Raw genomic sequence first — 21,611 nt, 5'->3', positions numbered from 1 at the left:
TGCAGTCCTTTCAGCACAGCAATGCCACCATCCGTGTGTAGTTGTGTGTTGAGCATTTGTAGTTGTGTGTAACACATCTCAAGATTTTATGGTTGTTTTTTTGTCTTTAGGACCCAATTCAGTAATGTGTAAAGTATTCTAGCTGGAGCGGGTCTTGAGCTGAAGTCCTCTGTGGCCAAATACACCCTTCACCATCTCTTACATCAACATATATATGGCTGTCTCCATTTAAAACTCCTGCTGTGCAGTATCACATTAATATTGAGCTTTGAAGTTTCCTTCTATAAGAAAATAAATCTGCGGAGATCAAAATAAAACTCCTGTATTGTCTCTCAACTTGTTTTTCTTCAGCAAAAAGCATTTTGAAATTGTTTACTATTCAAATGGTTGTTTTTCTATAAATTTATATACCTTTAGGAGTTTAGCTTAATCCTCTGTAACAGTATTATAGTTCCTACATATTTTCTTTGATGTATAATGACCTACTAGCTAACAGCAGGATTGAAAGCCTCAGCCAGCTGCTTTCATGCTATTTACCCAATAAAATCAAGTGGTAGGAGTCAGACACAAATACAGTAGTTCATGTACAAAATTTAAAAAAATAGGTGATAAATGAATATTTCATACTTCCAAGTGACTAATCATGCTAAACACATACACCTTTCAGAAAGTATGTTGGTAAGAAAATAACTATGTTTGGACAATGCTGTTGTGGAGTTGCATGCAAGTATCCAAAAAATTGAAATTTGCAATTTTATGATCTTAATATCAAATTTGTTTCTAGAAGCTCTTTACATTTCATTGAGTAGAGCAAACTCCTGAGCATAGCTAACTCCTTTTCATTGGGAACATTTCGTGGATATCAGGCTGTGGGAGCATGAACAAATTACATGTAAAAGCAGGTAAATGGCACACTGCAGTACGCTTCCAGTTTGATTAGAACCAACTTCTGAATTATCTGCAATGTGTTTTTTGAGGCATGGCAGGGACTACAGGACTCTCGGTACTGAGAGATGTTATGACTTAGAAGACCTTAAATGTCCAAGTAATGGGTTCTGAATGAGACTGACGATTGCTCCTCATGCATTGCCAGTGATAGCCAGAGTTTCACCGATTCTTTCCCTTCTTCAAGATTATTGCAATTACTTCTTTCTGTAGAAGCTTTGAATAAAATTCTCTTGGCAGGAGCTGCCTGCTGATTGGTATTCAGGCTGTGCCATGGGGCTGGTTTTTCCTGTTAATACTAGATTCAGAGTTCAGTATTGAGTAAAGGAAGGCTTCTATAAAGCATATTTTTTGCTCAAGGTTTTATGCATAACTGCAGAATGAGTAACAATTTCTGGGAAATGTCACTTTGCAGCATCCCTGGCTCTGCAGTGTGTGCCTATGACATGCTTGACATTGCCAATGTATTTACTGGGAGATTCAAAGAACAGAAGTCTCCAGACTCCACATGGACACCAGTTCCTGATGAACGAGTGCCCAAGCCCAGGTATGTTTCATGTATAGTGATATTGTTCAGTTCCTTCATGTGGGCTACAGAGGCTTTTTAATATTTTGAACAGCCTGGTAAGGTGCCAATACAATTACACATGTTGAAACAATAAAATAAAAGTTGAGTTGAATTTGGATCTAAACTATGCAATAGAGATTTTTCCACTTAAATGAGATTTGTGTAACATATATCAGGCCAGCATCAGATCCACTTGGTCAGAATAATCACTTAAGAGTGGTGTGAATTACACAGTTGTTGCAAATTGGTTCCGTAACAGATATATCTCATTGCAAAGCCTGCATCAGTTCTGCAGTTTGCTATTCTATGATTAACATGCAGTTTAAGTGCCACAATGGATGATTTATGGAGAGCAAAAAAAGAGCATTCCACCAAAGTGAGATTCAGTTTACCTCATTCCTCCTAGGAGTTGTTTTCCCCACTTCCACATGTTTGCATGCATCTCCTCTACTACATTCTTCATATTTCTTACGTACCATTTCAATCAAGTTGCTCTTGACAGACACTTGTTAACTCATTTACACCAATGGCATTTTGTTGTGAGATATTAAGATACATATAGATAAATCAAATTCATTTATTGCACTTAAGCTTTACCACTCTATTGCATGTTTTACATTGCTTGTGATAGCTTAAATAATTTCAAAAGAAAAAAAAAATCTGAAGTACTCAGTGCAATGTTGAACACCTCAATATAAGAAGAATATAAAGCTGTTGGGTGTATCCAAAGGAGGGCTATAAAGATGTTGAAGGGCTTAGAGGGAAAACCATGTGCAGAGTGGCTGAGGCCACTTGGCTTGCTTGAAGAAAAGGAGACTAAGGGGAGACCTCATCACAATCTACAACTCCTTATGAGCGAAAGAGGAAGGGCAGACACTGATCTCTTCTCTGTGCTTACCAGTGATGGGACCCATGGGAATGGCCTGAAGTTGTGTCAGGAGAGGTTTAGGTTGGACATCACGAAAAGGTTCTTCACCCAGGGAAGTGGTTTGGCACTGGAACATGGGCTCTAGGGAAGTGGTCACACCACCAGTCTGACAGAGCTCAAGAAGCTTTTGGACAGCACTCTCATGGCACAGGGTGTGATTCTTGGGGTGTCCTGTGTGGGGCCAGGAGCTGGGCTTCAGTGGTCTTTGTGGGTTGGTTCTAGCTCATTCTATGAGTTTATGAAGCTCCATGGTGGACATCAAGCTTCTGCCTAATCCAAATTTGGCCCATCATGTTTTGGATTTGCCAAGTGTAATATTACTGTGCTGTCTGTATTCTGAAGTTGTCATTCAAGAGAAGACCTTGGAGGTGACTGGAAAATCTGGTAAATTCTGTGTCTCTTTTCAGTCTGAGCCTTCATAACGCAGCTTCTAGCAGTGTTGCAGGATTTTGTTCTTCATTTTGCAGTGTTTCAAACAAGTTGTTGACACAATGGTCTGCCTTGCAGGTGCGAGGCTGCATGATGACTCTAAGGTTATTTGTTTGGACCTTACTGAGATATATTGGCAGGGAAGAGGAAAAGAAGAAGGAGAAAGTGGGAGAGAGGAACAGAAAGTTGCATTACAAGTTTGGGATGAGCCAATAGTAGGCTAACTTTTATGATGAAGATGGGACAATATTGTTCTTTCTAAGCCTGAAGGACATTATGTGAAGTGAATTGTGAACAGTGTTTGACATAATATTTAGCAATTAAGCTGCTTAATAGAAATAATCATTACTTTTAGCTCATGCTGAAGTATATGACAAGCACCTTTGAAATAAGGTCATTTTTATCTGGCTTTCTCAGTATGATGCAGAAACATTACTGCCCCTATTGATCCTAACATTACTCAGAAAACTACCAGAGCCCTTCTGAGGTGTCACTTCCCTGTTTGGCCAGACAGCAGGTTTGCTGGGATTTATGTTGACTCAACTAAACCAGTTTTGAGATTAAAACAGGATTAATCCAATCATGCTATTAGGATTTAGGGGTAAATAGGCCTCCAGATTAGATACAGAGAAACCGTAGACACCACAGTGCCAGAAGGTGCCAGGCTGTTCCCTCGAGTTCTCTGGGAATGTTGTCTCATGAGTCAATGCCCTTGCAAGAACCAAGGAAACCAGTAATGCCCTTGCTTTTTCCTTCTCTCCATCTGTTGCTAGTTCTACATGCAATTACAAGACAGCTAAAGTATTTTGGATATGAAGAGGCAAGAGTACATGTTGTCTGCATGTAATGTTCCTTGCTCAGCTCTTGTGGGGCCAAACTTGTTGACACACCTAGTTCCTTCGAGTCCTATGCTACCTTCCCACACAAGATTTATTTACCTAATATTTGAATATTTATCTAAATCTGAGCAACACAGATGATAGCACCAGTCCTGTATTTTGTTCAAGTTGACATTGCTCTTGATGTCAATACCTTTACCCACAGCAGAGTAGATGAAAATAGGATGATGTAATGAGTTTATGAGTGAGTGGGCCATCTTTAATCTTCCCATCTCACACTGGCCCAAAGGTTTGCAGAATCACCGTGCTCTGGAAAACGGGATCAAATGGGCCGTTTATTAAAGGAAATTACCTACACAATATTAACAAGCAAAACATTTTGCTGTTTTTTGAGAGATGGCCTGTCCAGGCAAGAAGATTGCGCTACGTCTTAGGAGCAGGTAGATTTTAGAAATAGCATGAGCAGATTTGCATTTAAGTTGTTAAAGAATGGGAGACAATTTTTCAGTGGAAGTTCTCAATGAGCTACCATTCTTAAATCATCTCATCCAAATTGAACCAAGGACAAAACCAATCTTTACATGGATGCTATTCGGTTTGTCTTCTTCAATGGTCTGTTTTCTATCAGATGTGACTAAAAGTAACATTTTTTCATGCATGTTTAAAAAAAGTAACTTCCTACTGTATTAGAGAAAGTTCTTTTATTCCAGGAGAGAGCAGTCAATTAGGCAAGTTACAGATCAGAAAACACCTGTGCAACTGGGAAGCATCAAGCCAAAAGCACACATGCTGTGATTACATTCCATATGAATGGATAAATCACAAAACTGTGTGTGTAGTGCTCCTGATGAAAAAATGGCTTTCTGCTCAGAAGTGACACACGAAGTCCTTTTGAATGGAGGACAAAGCAGGATTTTAGGCTTCCCTTGAGGTGCTGAACAAGTCCACCACATTTATCGATCTTCTGCCAAGCTAAACTCCTGTAAAGCACATCATATTTCAATTAAAACTTCATCACAAAAGGAAGCTTGCCCTCTATGTCAAACTTAAGTTTTCTGGCTTTACTCTCTTGTTTTATATAGGCCTGGTTGCTGTGCTGGCTCTACATCATTAGAAAAATATGTAACATCTAATGAGTTCCCAGATGATACTCTGAACTTCATCAAAACACATCCACTGATGGACGAGGCTGTACCTTCCATTGTCAACCGACCCTGGTTCCTGAGAACAATGGTCAGGTACGTGCACCAAGTGAGCTCCTGTCTGCACTGTAGCTGTCAAGTTGTGCTACCAGCCTTGCTTCAAATACCCTCCAACTCTACACATGTCCTTGGTGTCCTGGGCATGAATCCAGCTAGAAGTGGTGGCAGAGCAGAGCAGATGCTGCGGAACTCCCTGAGGAGCTTTCAAGATAGGAAAGACCTCAGTCTTTACCAACCGTGCTGTGCTGAAACCGGATGTTGTAGGAAATGCTGTGCGGGGAAGGTTTAATCGCCTTTTGGCTTACAGGTCAATGTTTGAGATAGCTCGGTAAAAACTTCAGGCAAGGATCAGCAGACAACTCAGGATACAAACCTGTCTGCCAGGATATGTTCACAGGATATGTAGATGTCTGTCAGGTTATGTACTGGTAAGCTTTAATGTTTGCAGAAGTGTATAGGGCAAAAGTAATCGCATAATCTGCATCCTTCCTATGGCAACCAGAAAAAAATAATAACCAATTGAACAAAGACTCATAAATCAGCAAGTGTTAAATAAACCATCCTCTTCCTTTGAATGTATCAAAATGCATTCCCACTCTCTGTGGGGAATGTACATCGTGGTCATTATACTACTTATCTACCCTGCAGCAGTGAACAGAATAATGTGACTAACTTCTGCCGTATTTTCCTCTGACCAAAGGTGGAATATTGTGATGGGCACTTAGCTCTGTGGAAGGATCTGACTTCGTTTCTGTAACGTATCTTATGACAGGTTTTTCTGTCAGGTTCTGTACTTCCAACCAAAGATGAGAGTAGCAAGCTTCATGTGTGCTTCCCTTTGATAGGCAGTACCATCCAACTGGTACCAAACCTCCAGTATACTTGTTTTCAATAAATTGTGTCACCCCAATATTTGATTTCACCTCAGTGCTGAACTTGCTTGGTGGTGGTTGTGTGATTATTTTTAGTGAGGTAAAATGGTGTTTAGTGTCTTATTCTTGCACTGACACAGCTTTTCCTGACAAAACAAGTTGAACCTCATTCAGCTGCTTTTAATGTGACAGAGCTTGAAATTTTAAAAACAGTTCACTGTGCTGATTCTCTATCCCTGTCTGAAGAAATAACCAGGCTTTTGGAAGGATAATTCCTAAATGCCCTCAGGCTCCTAGCACTCCTTCATCTTTCTGAACTTCTGGACACTTCTGCTGGCTATTGGATGTGTGGGCGTGCAAACATGTGAAAATTCCCCGGCATCTGGGGAGCCAAATTGGTACAGTCTGGGTTGATTTATAGACAGGTAGGAAAAGTGCTTAAATGTGTTTTATGGTTGCTAGAAGGCTACCATACACTTATCTGATGTGAAGAAATTGATTAAATAAATGAAAATTTTGTGATTATCTCTGTGATTTATCTGTGAAAATGCTCTATTGTTTTAGATATCGCCTGACCAAAATTGCTGTTGACTCTGCTGCTGGGCCATATCAGAACTATACCGTGGTTTTCTTGGGGTCAGAGAAGGGAATCATCCTGAAGTTCTTGGCACGGACAGGAAACACTGGTTTCCTAAATGACAGCCTTTTTCTGGAGGAGATCAATGTTTACAATCCTGAAAAGTGTGTATCTGATTCTTTGTACTCATGTATGGGTGACTTTGAACTTCTGATTTCCCAGAGAATAATGTGTCCTGTGGAAACGGAAGTGGTTAGAGAAGCAAAGTGGTTTTGGTAATTTAAAATTATTTAGGGAAGGGATGTCTGCTTATCAGTCTCTACGTTGCAATAAGATTTTTTTATTCAGTCTGTGTAGAAAATAGCCCATCCTATGCACCAGCTGATGGATAATTAAAAGTGAAGTTCTGGAAAGGAAGATTAATTTTCTAATCCTATAAAAAACCCCGATTCCTCTCCAAATAACTCAACAAGCAGCAAGATACTCTCCAAGGGAAATTTTCCACATTTCAGTCTTCCTCAAATATGCCTAAGGGGGCTTTGAAGTAAGCCATAATCATGCAGAAATTTCAGCTACTTTGAGTGCTGGAGAAGTGTAAACACAGAAACGAAGGGCCGTCAGAAGCTTATCTGGTGTGCTGTCGCTCCTAAATTCTTAACTATCCCATGCATTTTTAATACTTACTTATATGTCTGTCAGTATTTTTAGTGGCTATTGTGTGTTCTTCTTTCTTGACTTGTTCAATTCTACCTTTCTTACGGATTTTTTGGCAGAAGCTTTTTGTGATCTTATTTTTTCAGCCTGGGGGACCATTAAGGTTTCCCCTGGCTTCCCAGAAGAGCCCACTTGTAACCACATCCCACTTTTATCCAAATCAGGTGCAGTTACGACGGCATGGAGGACAAGCGGATCATGGGCATGCAGCTTGACAAGCCCAGCAGCGCCCTGTACGTTGCCTTCTCCACTTGTGTCATCAAGGTTCCCCTGGGACGCTGTGAGCGTCACGGCAAATGCAAAAAGTATGTGTTTTGTGGTGGCTGTCAGAGGCCTGGGCAGTGGGCAAGCTGGAGCACTACTGAATGCCGCCTTGTGCTCTTCTCTCCCAAGGGCCTGCATAGCATCCAGGGACCCGTACTGTGGATGGGTGAAGGAGAGCGGAGCATGCACGCAGCTGGTCCTTGGCTCCAAGTGAGTAAGGGCTCTGGCTGGATGGGCCGTGGAGCTCTGGTGGTGGTGCCAGGCAGTCTTGGGCAAAGCTATTTGAAACATAAGGCTTTTAGAGAGGGAAAAATGTGGGAAGTGTTTGTTTCTGTCTTATTTGCATTCACCTCTGAAATGTCTCACAAATTTTTTGATGTGAACAGTTAGCTGATTGGTAACTGCTGAAAGAGGAGGAAGAAGAAAATGAAAGAGCTGTATTAAGGTCCATGTATTATTGAAAGGAGTGAATTGGATGGATATGTCTGGACCAGCCTGCACTGGAGCCATCACAGCTGATTAAAGAGGCAATAGAATCCAAATTAAATTACTGAAGTAATTTGTCCACTGAAAACAAAACCAGTCCTTCTAATTTACTGTGCATTACTAAGAGGAATAACAGAGCACAGTAAGGGCTTAAAACAGATTTAGACAAGTGCTGGATCTCCCCTTGCTTAACAGTAGAATTTAATTATTTTATGATAATGAAAGTCTGTGAAGGTTATAGGGAGCAAACCCACTTCAGGGCTCACAATTTATGGCCACTTCTGACACACCACATGACTGCCCACTCTGAGCTACCAGCTACACTCCTCATGGTAGTAGTGGAAGTGTAGCACAGACAACACAGAGCCTTGACAGCCCTACATCTGACGCCACTTAACTCTGCTTCTCTACAGGTCCTCACTATATAATGGACAAATTACAATCCCTGTGCTTCTGTCTTGTTCTTAATTTGGTGATTTCCACCCCCTGCTGACGATGCTGTAGCTGTATGTGTCTATATATGCTTGACTACAAAAGTGTGGGCTGTTCCTGATTTGACATTTGGTAGGATAATGTTAAAATGTACCTGTGTCCATATCAGATTTTTCATCACTCCAAAAAGTGCTTGAGACTTTTTTAACTTCCATGGCAACTTGTAGGGGACTTCCATACCTCACTTTTAAAAGCAGCTCCCACTTTCATCAATAGATCCATCGAGACAGAGGCTGTGCAGCTTGCAGTGATGAAGTCCAAAAGTGATCAAGGCAGCCCATATTCTGTCCAGTGCTTAGGAAGGGGGTCCAGATCAGCTGTGAAGGTATCTGGTTCTAAGCTAACCAACAGGAGGCAGAGATGTTAGTCATCCTCCTGGAGCTGATGACAGTAGAGCAGGTGTTTTAAGAACACAGAGTTAGAATGAGTTGTCTGCAAGGGTAATTGTGCCTCAAGGGCAGGATCCTAATATAGGCAAGGGCTTGTATTTGGAAGTTTTCCAAGGTTCTTGTCATTCATCTTTGACCACTCAGGAAGGTGGAAGAACATCTTCAACAGTTATCCAAAATCACAGAGAGAGAGCTCAGGAGCATAAGCTGAGCACATCAGCTAGAAAAGCATGTGAGTGTTTGTCAGTAGAGCCCCCAACTTAAAAGGAATACTTTTTGTGGGATGGACCTTATGCCTTGCAGCCTCATCTGGTGCTGTACTTAAGTGATTGCTAAAATGCAGGCTTCTTTCTCAAGCACATTACCTGCCCAATGGGTTTGCTTCCTTCTCACAACAAAGTGCCAGTGCACCTGATCCACTCTGTGCACAGATTAAGGTAGGGTTACAGTTGCTTCTGATAACATCCTATATTTAACAGTTTAAAAAATGCAAGACTTTTCTTCCCTTGGTAACGAGGCATGCTGTGGATTTTTAAAAAGTAATAATATAAAGAAAAAGTATCATCAGAAGCCAAGAAATCATTAAGCAATGATGAATAGCTCAAATGTGTGTGTTGCGGTTTTTCAGCCTTTGTGTGGAATTTCCAAAGAAATAGCCAGTTTCACAGCAGGGATTTATTTCAATTGAACATGTGATAATTTCTTTCTGGTTATGCCTATGACTGTTGTTATTCATACTGTTTTGTTTCCTTCTATTATTTAGACTGGCATTTGAACAGGACATAGAACGTGGCAATACAGATGGCCTGGGTGACTGCCAAAGTAAGCAAAGCTTTTACCTCCATTTACCATGTGTCACAGTATCCGTCTGAATGCCTCAAATCACCATTACCTGTCAGGCACTCTTTTGTAGCAGCATAAGCCATGACAGGGACAGCAATGTAGCTAATGGTGCAGGTTCAGAAGAAGAACTGTTTTTAAATGTGTTTGAGGAAAATAGCCCAGTTTATGGGATTTGTGCAAACACTGGACTTCAGAGTGGTTGCATAATGAGAAAAGCTCAGCTCTAGAGAATATTGATTACAGCAATGGCATAATGAATTGGGGCCATTGTCTTTATTAGCCCTGGTGGTTGGGTTGTTTATGTAAATGTAGAGAAGTGGCTTGGTTTCTTGTTATGGTCTGTGACTTGGACTACATTCACATGCAGCACAGTGAGACAGACAAATATATCTTCAGCTTTGGATCCAGGTCAAGAAATGACAACTGCTTAGTTTGTGAATCTTAGGGAATTTTACATACAGTCTGGACAAACTCATGGTATTAAGGGTCAGGTACTATTGGCACTGCCTAAGAAATTTTAATGGTAAACCTTAAGTACTGACAGAGTGAGCTGGAAGCTTAAACACAGTCTTTAAACATTTACTGGTTTGTACTGAAATGCTTAAAAGTGCATAGCTTGCACTGTATGCAAAGCAACCTTGCTGATTTCTGAGCCTTCAGGAATACCAACAGGACAGCTCTTGTTCCAAATGTTCTCAGCAAGATTGGTTTGATTCTGAGCTCCAAATACTAATTATATATCTCATTAAATAAAGGCTCTCATTCTTTTCAGTGTAATTTGCACTGATGAAGCTGAGGAATCAATGTACAGTGAGGCAGTCATTACTTCTGCAACACTGAGAAAAATAACAGAGGGCTAGACTGTGCCATGGGACACAGTGTGAGCCAGACTCTCTGGAGAAAGCCAGAGCCTTCTCATGCCTTGTCATCTTTATTCAAGAGGCATTAATTACTCTCATCACTGTGCTTGGAGGAGTACAAGGATTTCAGGCTCTGTCCTAAGATGGGTTAATACAGACCATTGCAAAGGTTTTTGATGGAAATGTACAGATTGGCCTCCCCTCTGTTCCCCTGTAAAATGGGTTAGCACCAAAATCAGGCCAGTTCCCAGCTGGTGTATCTTTGCCCTTTTCAGCCAGTCCTGCTCTCCTTGGGCAAATAGGTTAGGCAGGAGTGGAGTGTACTTGATATCAGTTACATATAAAAGGAGGGTAGGAAATTATTCAGGAACAGCACATTGTGCTCATGGAGAGAGATCTGCTTCTGTGCAGAGAGCAACAAAGCCTATACCCTGCTTAAATCCCTCTCTAGCCCTGAATAGTGCATTGAACTTTGACACTGCACAGGGGTAGATTTCATTCCCTGCTAACACAGCTGATTTTATTACTTCATGTGATCTTGGGTCACCTGAGTTTTGTCCTCATTGATTCACATTGCTGGCTGCATCCCTGCAATCCTTGCCTTAGACTAGGATTTACAAGGAAAGCAGAGGGGACACTGCCCCCCCCTCCTTCAGTACCTCCTGTACAGAGCTGGTCATGAGCACTTTCAAAGCCAGACATTGTTTTTGGGTATGTCTGTATATTAGTTCTGCCTGGGTCCTTAGTATAAATCACATGCTTATAAATATCAGCTGACACATTAATACTTATTAGCAGCAAACTACTTACAAGAAAAAACAAGATACAAATAATGATATTTCCCCTGTTATTTGTCTTTCAGATTCCTTCGTAGCCCTGAATGGTAAGGAAGTTCTTGGTTTCAATATTTATTGGCAGCAAATCGATTTTGGAGGAATCATTTTTTACTAAACTTTAAAATATTTTCATACTTTTGTAATATTTAATCTTTCTTCCCAATTTATTTTGTTCATAGACATTTCAACTGCTCCACCTGATCAAAAAATGTCTTACTACACAGTGTATGGTCAGTTTATGAGTGTTTTTAAAAATTCTCCCCAAATCCTTGTGTTAGCTAGTAGTACCTGTACTCAAATAGTTGTTACCCTATTTTACTTGTTTTGTCTTGGTTTTGAGGGCCCGATTCACTAATCACAACTAGGATTAAGTCATACCTCTGGGTTTTCAATCCCTCTTTTCTTGTCTTTCCTTAAAACTGTCTCCATTGAATTAAAGTCAGATAAGGCCTATTTAATGGCATGCCAGCAGACATGATTAAGAGCATGCTTCATCTGAACACTCAAAGGAATATTTGGGTACTGTGATGCATCTTATATGTTCACCAGGACAAACAAGATAGTAGCTCACATCCCACTTATGAGCTGTCCAGGGTGGTGTTATTACTGCTACAGCAGCCAGTCAGAGATACCTTAGGGAAAGCAGAACTATCCCTGGGTTACAGAAAGATCTCTCATAAGGAAAATTAGTCTTTTACCCATGTGGTTTGAGACTTGATTATGCCTCAATTCCTGAAGGTTCTTGTCACTTCTAGGGTGAGTCATTTATGTTGTCCATTCAAATTTACATAGCAAATTAAATGACCTTAACTGAAGAGGATCATTTCTGCAAGCCTAGAGTAGCAGGCTCCCATGAGACAGCTGTTAATCTGTGCTCATAGTGCTTTCTACCACTCTGTTCTGCATATTTGGAAGTACATTATGCTTTTTCTTGGAGTGAAGAATAAATGTCTTCATGAGGAATCACTGCAGAATAAATAATCAATTTAAATTCAAACCTAGACATATATTGCAATAGCTTTTCTTACAGACGTCCTGAACAAAGACAAGTACTCACAAGCTAAGAGCTGCCAGTGAAGTCAATGGCAGAATTCCATGAGTGGTGGGAGCTTCCTTGTTAAGTTGCTTTCAGGCTGTACAAGAGTAGCAGTTCATTAGGGCTAGATCAAATTCACCATACGTTTGGCTGAACACAACAAGAGGTAGGTTAATGTGAAGTTGTGATGAACTTTTAATTTAACCTTTCATCTCATGCCTACAGAGTATGTAGGTATGAAACTGAACCAATGACAGATCAGTACAGCAGAATTTACATAACTGGAGGCACAGTAATGCTGTTCAACATTTGTAAAAATAAAATCAAATTCCCCCTACTGTTTATTACCAGGAAATGAAAAATATGCAGGTGAAACTTATTTGAAAGTATGGTAATGAAAACCAGTGAAGGGAATGTGCAAAATCAAAGGCAAGCTGAGACTTTCTGATATATGGAAGACTCATAGTTTCATCTGCATAGACAGTTTATACTTTCTTTTATTGTGAAATTACTGTATTTTTATTGCACAGTAATTAAAGAAAAGTAATAATAAAATCCATTCTGCTGAATGTGAAGATAAAGAGAGTGTCTTTGGATATAGTGCTGATGTGCCAGAAATGTTCTAGATTTCCTGCTTGTAAGTGAATTCCATAGTCTGCAGAGTCATAGCTATGGAACTGTGGTTCTGAATCCTGCCAGCTAGAGTATTAGTAGGCACTTCAGTAAAAACTGCTATTTTAATCTGACCAAGAAAGGAGAAAAGTGTTTCAAGTGAACACCAAAATGAAAAAAAGCTGTAGTCCAAGAGAGTACAGTTAACAAAAGAGAGTACAATTTACTGTCCAGGCATGTCAAGCTCACAAAGAGACTCCATAAATGAACCCAGCTTTTAAAGTAGGACTTTACAGACAGGTGCAATGGAGAAACGCTGACTCAGCATTAACATGGGTTCCCGTTCATGTCCTGTCTTTTATGGCTTATTTCATTGACCCCTCTCAGGTACATCCTGATAACTTGGTCTCCAGGCAAGTCAGCTCCCCCTTTTATTGGTTTAGTTAAAATACCTGTTCTGCTGGTTTTACAGTTGGGCTTTCTTTTCACCTACCACTAGTGACCCTCTATTGATCTTTCACTTCAGGGTGCAAAAATTCTAGGATGAAGTAGTAAACCAGTCTCAGTAAACATGTTCATGTTTGCCAACTGTAGAGACTTGTCTGAGTAATTTTGCATCTTGAAAAAAACAAAAAAATTATGAATTATCTATTTTGATGTTAGTGAGTACAGTTTAATGCAAAGGTAAATGATATATCACAATAGACTAAGCCCTCAGAACACCGGTAGCAGAATGCCAACTGAGTGAATGCTCAGTGGGCTAAATATACCCAAAGTCATCTGAAGCTCCTAAAGAAGTCATAAGGCCTGATTCTCTTCACTTATGCCACTATAAATCATCCTCCTTCAACAGACTTACTGCCAATCTGTAACAGTGTAAATGAAAGGAGAACCAAACCCTTAATCTTGGTATTCTTGGCACCAGCCTCCTCCTGATTTCGGCACATGGGCTCTCTTCCTAAGGCAGTCTCACATGATCAGTTGCAAACTAGTAAAGTGCAAAGTCCACCCAGGTGACTCTGTTGACACCCAAGGAGAGGATAGCGGACTGAAGGTCCCGATGCAGAAAGTCAGACAGAAATCATGCAGAAGCCACATATTTAAACAAGGAGATTAAGCTAGATCACTCTGCAAAAGTCTAAGCATCTTAAATTACCTTTGGAAACATCAATTCTTAGTGAATTGGGCCCTTATATTACCCCCTTAGCCATAGTCCTTTCTCCCTCTATAGTATTGATTTAACTTTCCCTCTAATTGTCTAATTAGATTGCTATAGCTGTTAATAGGATAGCGTGCAGATATCTTAACCTCTGAGATTCTAATGACTTGTGCATATTAAACCAACTATCAAATACTGATAGTATTGAATCTGTCTTTGTTTTAAACCTGAAAAAAACCCTCTTTGCATTTTACAAGTGCACTTCAGAACAAGCTATAGTTTCAGAAGTGCAGCCTTTCTGAATCATTATCTGCTCTTGTAGGCACTAAGTGCTTTTACTCTGCCTCTGTTACTTGATTACAGCACTCCAAATGAAAAGTTTTTCCAAATAATGGAAGCACCTAAACCAGATTTTTTTAAAGTGTGTCTATTTGTTTTTTACATGTTTTCTTTAAACAAAGACATTTGAAAAGCACTATGTGTACCCTTTTTTGGATGCTTTGTTTTAAAACAAAGGCAGAATTGGTTTTTCAGATGTTTTTGTATTAACTATTATTAACACAGAGATACTGGCCACATCTCAAATGTGCTAAAACCTCATTAAATTTCAGCAAATTTCATTTGCAAGTTAGAGTGGTAAAAAGCGGTATAATGGAAAAAAAAGGCCCACTATATGTTGAGAGCGATATAGTACATTGTAAAGGCTTGATAATGGCTGTGTGTGAGAGGGCCAGGACTGGGGACTGGGTTGCCTGCCACTTCAGTCTTTTCTCTGTTTATGAAAGAAACTTAAATAGGTCATACATTTGTGGTGCTACTCTGCTCAGAGGTGAAATTCACCCAGTGGGACTGGCTATTCAGGCACTTACAGGACACTGTGATACTGCTTACAGGAGCAGTATCACTGCCTAGGAGTAAATGTTTGCAAATACAGCCCTAACACAAGTGGGATGGGCTATTAAGGTTTACGCTGCTCCTGCCCTGCTTCCTTAAAATCCAGTGGAATAAAGTTTGTCTCAATAAGCTATGTAAGCTTGCTTCTCAGTGTGTACTAGACTAGTACATTAGTAACAGAGAGAATAAATATGCTGATTCCTTGTATTTGTGTGGAACCCCTCTCTACCTAGTGACCATCTGGTACACATTAATAGCTTCACAAAGCCTTTGCTTTCCATTACCAGGAAGTTCTCTGTGTATTAGCAACATATGGTTCAAGAATTTTTTTTTCCTCCTGAAAAATGTGTCCCTTAAGCATATACTTCCTCTATATTTCTGTATTATGAAATGTTTTTCTTTAACTATACTTACAGTTTTTCCCTAGAACTCTTCCTTTAAGGATATATAAAATTGCAAGTATCTAGAAAGAAATATAGGTATATAAATGCATATTAAACACAGGCATAAAATACGATTGCTACTTGGCAAGATTTTCTTCTCTTTTACCTCCTTATCAAGCAATGACTAATTGCTTTCTTATGTTGAGTGTAGCACTATGTGTAAGCTGACCAAATACTGTACACATTATTGTTGTTGCTGAATGAGGTATAATCTTGAAGACTGGAACTCCATGAATGTTTGCATTGTGGTTTAATCCTTAGGGAAAGGAAAACATGAAAGTTCCATAATTTCTATTTTCTAGCCTGTTCTCTGCCCTGTTATTTGTCTTGTTCCTTAAGGATGAGCATGGGAGTTGATGAGTGTAAAATAGTATTGGAGTGAATGCTTTCAGGATCCAGCATATTCTTGCTTCAAGAGGGGGTGTGTTTTCTATTGTGGACCTCTACCTGTCCCTTTGGACACAAACAGTCCTACTGTTCCACAAACAGACTCCTGTGGAGCAGGCAGCACATTTGGATTGGAGTTCAAATGGAGTCCCCTATCTGTGTGCTACCAATGTCCCCAGCCATCATGGGGCATATGGAAACCTTTTAAAAGAGGATAACATTTGGCTTCTCTTTTCTATTTGGGTGACATTCAAAACTCTGTCTTAACAAAACACAGCATTTAATTTGCTTCTTTAAAGAAAGATGGCTGGGAGAAAACACACTTTCTACCATGAGACTTTATACTGCACTTGTCAGTATAAAACCTTCAGACTGACATCCAGAGCTAAATTGTATTAACAATTAGTTGTAGTTGAAGGGTGGCTTCCTGGTGAGACCACTGGTGAATCCAAATTTAAATTCAAACTCACATGGTGAATCCAAATTTAACCAATTTTCCTTTCTAAGCATACAAGTTAAAAGAGTTCATTGTGACTGTGTCCTATACAAAACATAGTCCAAAGTGGTCGCATATATAATTTGATTCAGTAAATCAAAAGAGCTCCTCAAAAATTTACAGAGGAGCACAGATATTTTTTACTGTAAAGTCATTAATATTCAACAGGATTTCTTTAAATCATATCATCTTAATAGAAGTTGCAGCATGCTGACTTCATCAGTAGTTCAACACTGTGAAGCTTGTGAAAGGGCTGGATAAGCAGAATCATGTGGGTGCATCTAAAAGCATGGGGACATTGGTGGCCAACATTTAGATTTTTGATTGATGGAGTAGAATTGAGGATCTAGGTTCATCACCTCTCTCTAGACTTATGAGAGGTGGGACTGTATGGCTTTAGAAGCCATGTAAAAAGAGCATTTTTGAGATGCAGCTTTCAAAAGCTTTGTGGTTCTCCAGGAGCTGTTTAAAATAAACTACAGAAGCACAGGCTCTACCTGCCCAACTCTGTGCCTTCTGTGTGAGGCTTAAATTTCAGCTCCTTGTGTTGATCTGTCTCTGCCCCAGTGAGTCTCAAATTATTTTTCTGAGCAGTGAAGCAAGATCAAGGAAAGGAGCAGGGAGAGGGTCCCTGATAGGGCAGCCTGTAGCCTGGTGATTGGACTCCTCTCCAAGGGAGATTCATCTAAGGAAGGAAAATTAATTTGCTGGGCTGTTCAAAAGGAGACAGGAGAAAGGAGGGCTGCTGTCAGTCTGTCTAGTGTTATCTGATGAAAAATGTTATATGCCATTCTGTCTGTGAATAATCAAATTCTGTTAGTTTGAGCATGTGTCAAAAATCCTTTTTTAATGGGCTCTTTAAGAAAAGTAGGTAAGGGGATACAGTTACTCCACATGAAATTGAGGAGGCCCAGAACTCCTTGAATCCTGATGAAAATAACTCACTTTTTCACAGGTGCCAAAAGGAAAATTTCAGAATGGTATTGAGGTCAAAATGTGGTGGTGTGGATGGCTTTTGATGCCCTCTCACCAAAGCAGCTGAGCCACTGCAAAGTCCATATGGGAGCTGTCTTCCAGAGACAGTAGACTCCAAGCATCTCAAGCATTTTAGGCGCTGATATGCTTGTCAGGTCCAGCTACAAAGAGTGTATGAGTCTGCAAACATGCTGTTGTCCCATCCAAACCACATTTCAAATTGTGCTGTGTTTCCAGTGGGGCAAGTTCTGCGAGTGTGCTGTTTGTTGGGGTCTATATGATACGCAAGAAGCAGATCAGTCTTGTTCAGGGCAACAGTAACAATATCTAGAGCATAATGGAAAAAAGGCATGTGAGACCTCAGTCTCAGCTGCTGCTGGAGTCACGGGTTCTTGTGCAGATCCACCTGATGAGGCACTGTCTGCACTGTGGCTCTGAGTAGAAGTGGTGCTCGGTCTTGTGCTTATTTCAGAGCCATTTTGGGCCATCATCTCAGACATAACCAACAGTGATGGTGCAAGCAGGTGCGAGCAGCTGGCCAGGGACATTTCCCATCTGGAAGGAGTGCTGCAGTGTGAGCACACTGGTGTTAGGCAATCCTTCATTCCCCTGAGGACATGAGGTAGAGTGCCTCATGATGTCACCATTTTGTAGTTCTTCTGGCGTTCCCATTCCGTTCCAGCCATTTTGGACATTGTTCTGTTCTACACTGATTTCTTATTTGCTTTTTGACTGAGCCAGTATCAGACATCATGGGCTGACACTTCAGTTTCAGTCAGGCATGTGTGCTGAATCCAGCCAAAGGATGTTTGAGTCAGACAAAATGTGCTTACCCTCTTTCACATGCATTTAACTCTGTTGAGAAGCACGGAACTGCCAGCTCAGTGGCAGCACCTTTTAGCACCCTGATCTGGAAGGTTTAAATCCCCTCTTCCTTCGGAGTCACATTTTCAAGGACTTTTGAAACATTACTCTGCCTAAGACAAGATGTTCACCTGTCACAGAACCAAAGCAGTCTATACACCCCTGAGCATGGGGAGGTAGCATGGTAAGTGACTAATGAGACTTGTCTTCCCTACCTGTATTTATAATGTGAACAGGACACTCCAGTTCCCTAGTCCCAAGCACCACCACTTCTGACTCTCGCGCTCGACAGGGTTATGATGCTAGGGGACGCATGCTGGATTGGAAGGACCCGCTTGGTTCATCTGAAAATACAGATCCATATGTGGCAGTTTCATCCCATAATCATCAAGACAAGAAGGGTAAGGCCTTGGAAATGACATCCTGTGGTGAGGAGGGAGGGGGAGGAGGAGTAAAGTGTAACTGCTTCCAGCTGGCTCAGAGTAACATGTAATGAAACTCCCGTGTTATAATTAAAAGCTTATCATAAAGTCTGAAACTAAACAGCCAATCTTAGAGTCAGTCCTAGATAATTCAATGCCTGAGGAAACCACACAAAACAAACAGAAGTGTATGCCTTTATGGAGAGTTTTGTGCATGTGTATGGGAAGGAGGGAAGCAGGGGATTTAGCTCTCTTTAAATTTGATCTACCCTGTTCTCTGACAAAGCAGGATCCATGGCTTCCTATTGTTCTTAAGGATGCATTTTTATATTGCCTTTCTCTGAATTCCCAAGGCAGCACAACTGTTCTCAGCTAATTTCACATTATTTCCATATCTCAACAACCATAGAATCATAGAATCATGAAGTGCTTTGATTTGGAAGAGACCATAACAACCATCTTATTCTAACTCCCCCTGCCATGACCAGAAGGACTTTCCACTTGACCAGGTTGTTCTAAACCCCATTCAACCTGGCCTTGAACAGTTTCAGGAATGGGTCATCAACAACTTCTCTGGGCAGCCTTGCAATGCTTCACCACCCACCCTCAGAGTAAAGAATTTCATCCTAATATCTAATTTAAACCTGCCCCCTTTCAGTTTGAAGCCATTTGCCTTGTCCTATCACTACATGCCCTTGTAAAAAGCCCCTCTTCAGCTTTCATACATCCCCCTCTAGGTACTGGAAGGCTGCTATAACATCTTCCCAGGACCTTCTCTTCCTCACCCTGAGCAGCCCCAGCTCTCTCAGCCTGTCTTCATAAAAGTGGTCCTCCAGCCCTCTGATCATCTTTGTGGCCCATATCTTTCCTGTGCTGGGACCCCAGAGCTGGACACAGCACTCCAGGTGGGGTATCAGATGAGCAGAGCAAATGGGCAAAATCCTCTTCCTCGCCTTGCTGTGGATGCAGTCCAGTATACATTTGGCTTTCTGGGCTGTGAGTTGCCCTGCCTCAGGTGCTTTGCACATGGCCTTGTTAAACCTCAAGGTTCCCATGGGCCTACTTCTCAATCTTGTCCAAGTCCCTCTGGATGGCATCCTGTCCTTCAGGTGCATCATTCACACCACACAGCTTGATGTCATCTGCAAACTTGCTGCAGGCTCACTCTGTCATTGATGTCACTTGCTATGTCATTGATGAAGACATTGGTCCCAAAATTGACTCCTGAAGGACACCACTTTTCACTGATCTCCATTCAGACCTCAAGCCATTGACCACTATTCTCTGAATAATGCTGTACAACGAAATCCTTATCCATTAAATTGTCCACCCATCAAGTCCATCTGTCTCCAATTTAGAGGGAAGGATGTTGTGGGGGACCATGTCAAAAGCCTGACAAAAGTCCAGATAAAGGACATATGTAGCTCTTTCCTTGTCCATTGATGGACTCTCTTCACCAGGTTGGTCAGGCAATACTTGCCCTTGGTGAAGCTGTGCTGGCTGTCTTGAACACTTCCCTGTCCTCCATGTGCCCTAATAGAGTTTCTAGGAAGATACATTCTGTGATCTTCCCGGGCACAGAGATAATGGCACTGACAACTTGATACTTCCCAGGGCCCTTCTTTCTACCCTTTTTTAAGATGGGTACAATATTTCCCTTTTTCCAGTCACCTGACTGTCACACTTTTCAAATATCATACGCAGTGGCTTGGTAATTAAATCAGCCAATTCCTGGGACTCTGGGATACATCTCAGAATGTTCCATAGACTTAGGTATGTTCAAGACTTAGGCAGGTTCTTCAAGTTGTCCCAAGCATGATTTTCTCTTAAAGTGGGAGGGATTTGCTCCCCCAGGCCCTGTCTTGTGGACCAAACACTCAAGAGGCGTGGGAAGGGAGGTTACAAAAGACTTACCTTGACCTTCCTGACCCCATCCATACACAACCAGACTGTTATCCTATACTCTTTCCATGATACCTGTCCCTTCTTCCACCACCTCTGCATTTCATTTCTGCCCTTTAGTTCAGCTAACAGGTCCCAGTACAGCAATTCAGTCTCTTGTCTTTCTCATCCAATTTCTTTCACCCGGGTTTCACTAGATCTTCCCTCTTGGGAGATATCCTTAAAGATCTATCAGCTCTGTTCTGCTCTCTTGTCCTTGAGGACAGTTTCCCAGGGGGTCCTACTGACCTTTTTAAAGAGCTGAAAGTTTGCTTTTCTAAAATGCTGCTTCCTGGCTTTACTCTTTGCCTGACCCATATGCCTGAGGACTGTGAACTTCACCAGTGCATGATCACTGCAGCCCAGGCTGCTGCCACTCGTGGCGTCACCAATCAGTTCGCTGAGCTGGTGACCATCAGGTCCAGTATCCCAGTACAGATAAGGAAAGGCTGCTCTAGTTTAACCATTGAGTAAACTGGGAGTAGTCGTAGTCACTGGTCCTCAGTCCCACTGTCTTCAGTGAGACCTGAGCAAAAAATTCCTTACAGAGTGTGGTCATTAGTGTACATTAAATGATGCATAAATGACTGCTCATGAAGAGGTTCTATGTTTTGTTTTTCACACACTAAAACATTAAGATTTAGGTATCATTTCACAGTGCTCAGACCAGTGCTGAAGCTCAGGGGTGTAATACAAATTCTGTCCTTTGGCCTCCATTCCTCCTTTGCCATACATACAGAGAATTAGGCAGAGAATTGCCAAAATTTACTGCTTGGACATAGAGAAGAAGAACCTTTTCTCCTGTGTAGAGGTGGTGGTGCCTCTCATTGCATCTTGACCCTCATCATTCTTTCAGCTCCTTTTAATCTGTATCTCAGAGACTTTAATATGGTTCCTTTTAAACAGGGGAGTTAGGTTCAAATAGCTCCACTTCCTAGAGACATCCGAATCCTTGTTATTCTTCTCCAGGGTGTTCTTAGATCTCTTCTTTCAATCTCTGTTGAAGATGTTTTTCTCTGTGTGGACTAATTAAGTACTCACTGTGTCAGAAGGAAGATGAGTACAAGCAAAACTCACTTGCTGAGTGGTTAGGGCACTCACCAGGGGCAGGAACACATGAGTTCTTTCTGCTATGAAT

General features: G+C 41.1%; 1 protein-coding gene across 4 annotated transcripts in view; it reads left to right on the top strand.

Moving 5' to 3' along the window:
- SEMA6A (semaphorin 6A) overlaps nucleotides 1-21,611 on the top strand; it is a 118,665-nt gene that overhangs the window by 72,061 nt on the left and 24,993 nt on the right. For 2 of the 4 annotated variants that reach the window (XM_064405674.1, XM_064405675.1), the window contains exons 11-19: nucleotides 1,361-1,492; nucleotides 4,792-4,947; nucleotides 6,348-6,524; nucleotides 7,239-7,379; nucleotides 7,468-7,548; nucleotides 9,469-9,527; nucleotides 11,271-11,291; nucleotides 11,424-11,474; nucleotides 18,347-18,511. In XM_064405674.1, coding sequence (XP_064261744.1) covers nucleotides 1,361-1,492; nucleotides 4,792-4,947; nucleotides 6,348-6,524; nucleotides 7,239-7,379; nucleotides 7,468-7,548; nucleotides 9,469-9,527; nucleotides 11,271-11,291; nucleotides 11,424-11,474; nucleotides 18,347-18,511 — 983 coding nt within the window. The remainder of the gene's footprint in view (nucleotides 1-1,360; nucleotides 1,493-4,791; nucleotides 4,948-6,347; nucleotides 6,525-7,238; nucleotides 7,380-7,467; nucleotides 7,549-9,468; nucleotides 9,528-11,270; nucleotides 11,292-11,423; nucleotides 11,475-18,346; nucleotides 18,512-21,611) is intronic. The other 2 variants (XM_064405676.1, XM_064405677.1) reach the window with 2 other exon arrangements.

This window comes from Passer domesticus, chromosome Z (genome assembly GCF_036417665.1).
Source record: "Passer domesticus isolate bPasDom1 chromosome Z, bPasDom1.hap1, whole genome shotgun sequence".
NCBI classification, from domain to species: Eukaryota; Metazoa; Chordata; class Aves; order Passeriformes; family Passeridae; genus Passer; species Passer domesticus.
The sequence above is the reverse complement of the archived record's forward strand: the minus strand, read 5'-3'. Positions and strand labels throughout refer to the sequence as shown.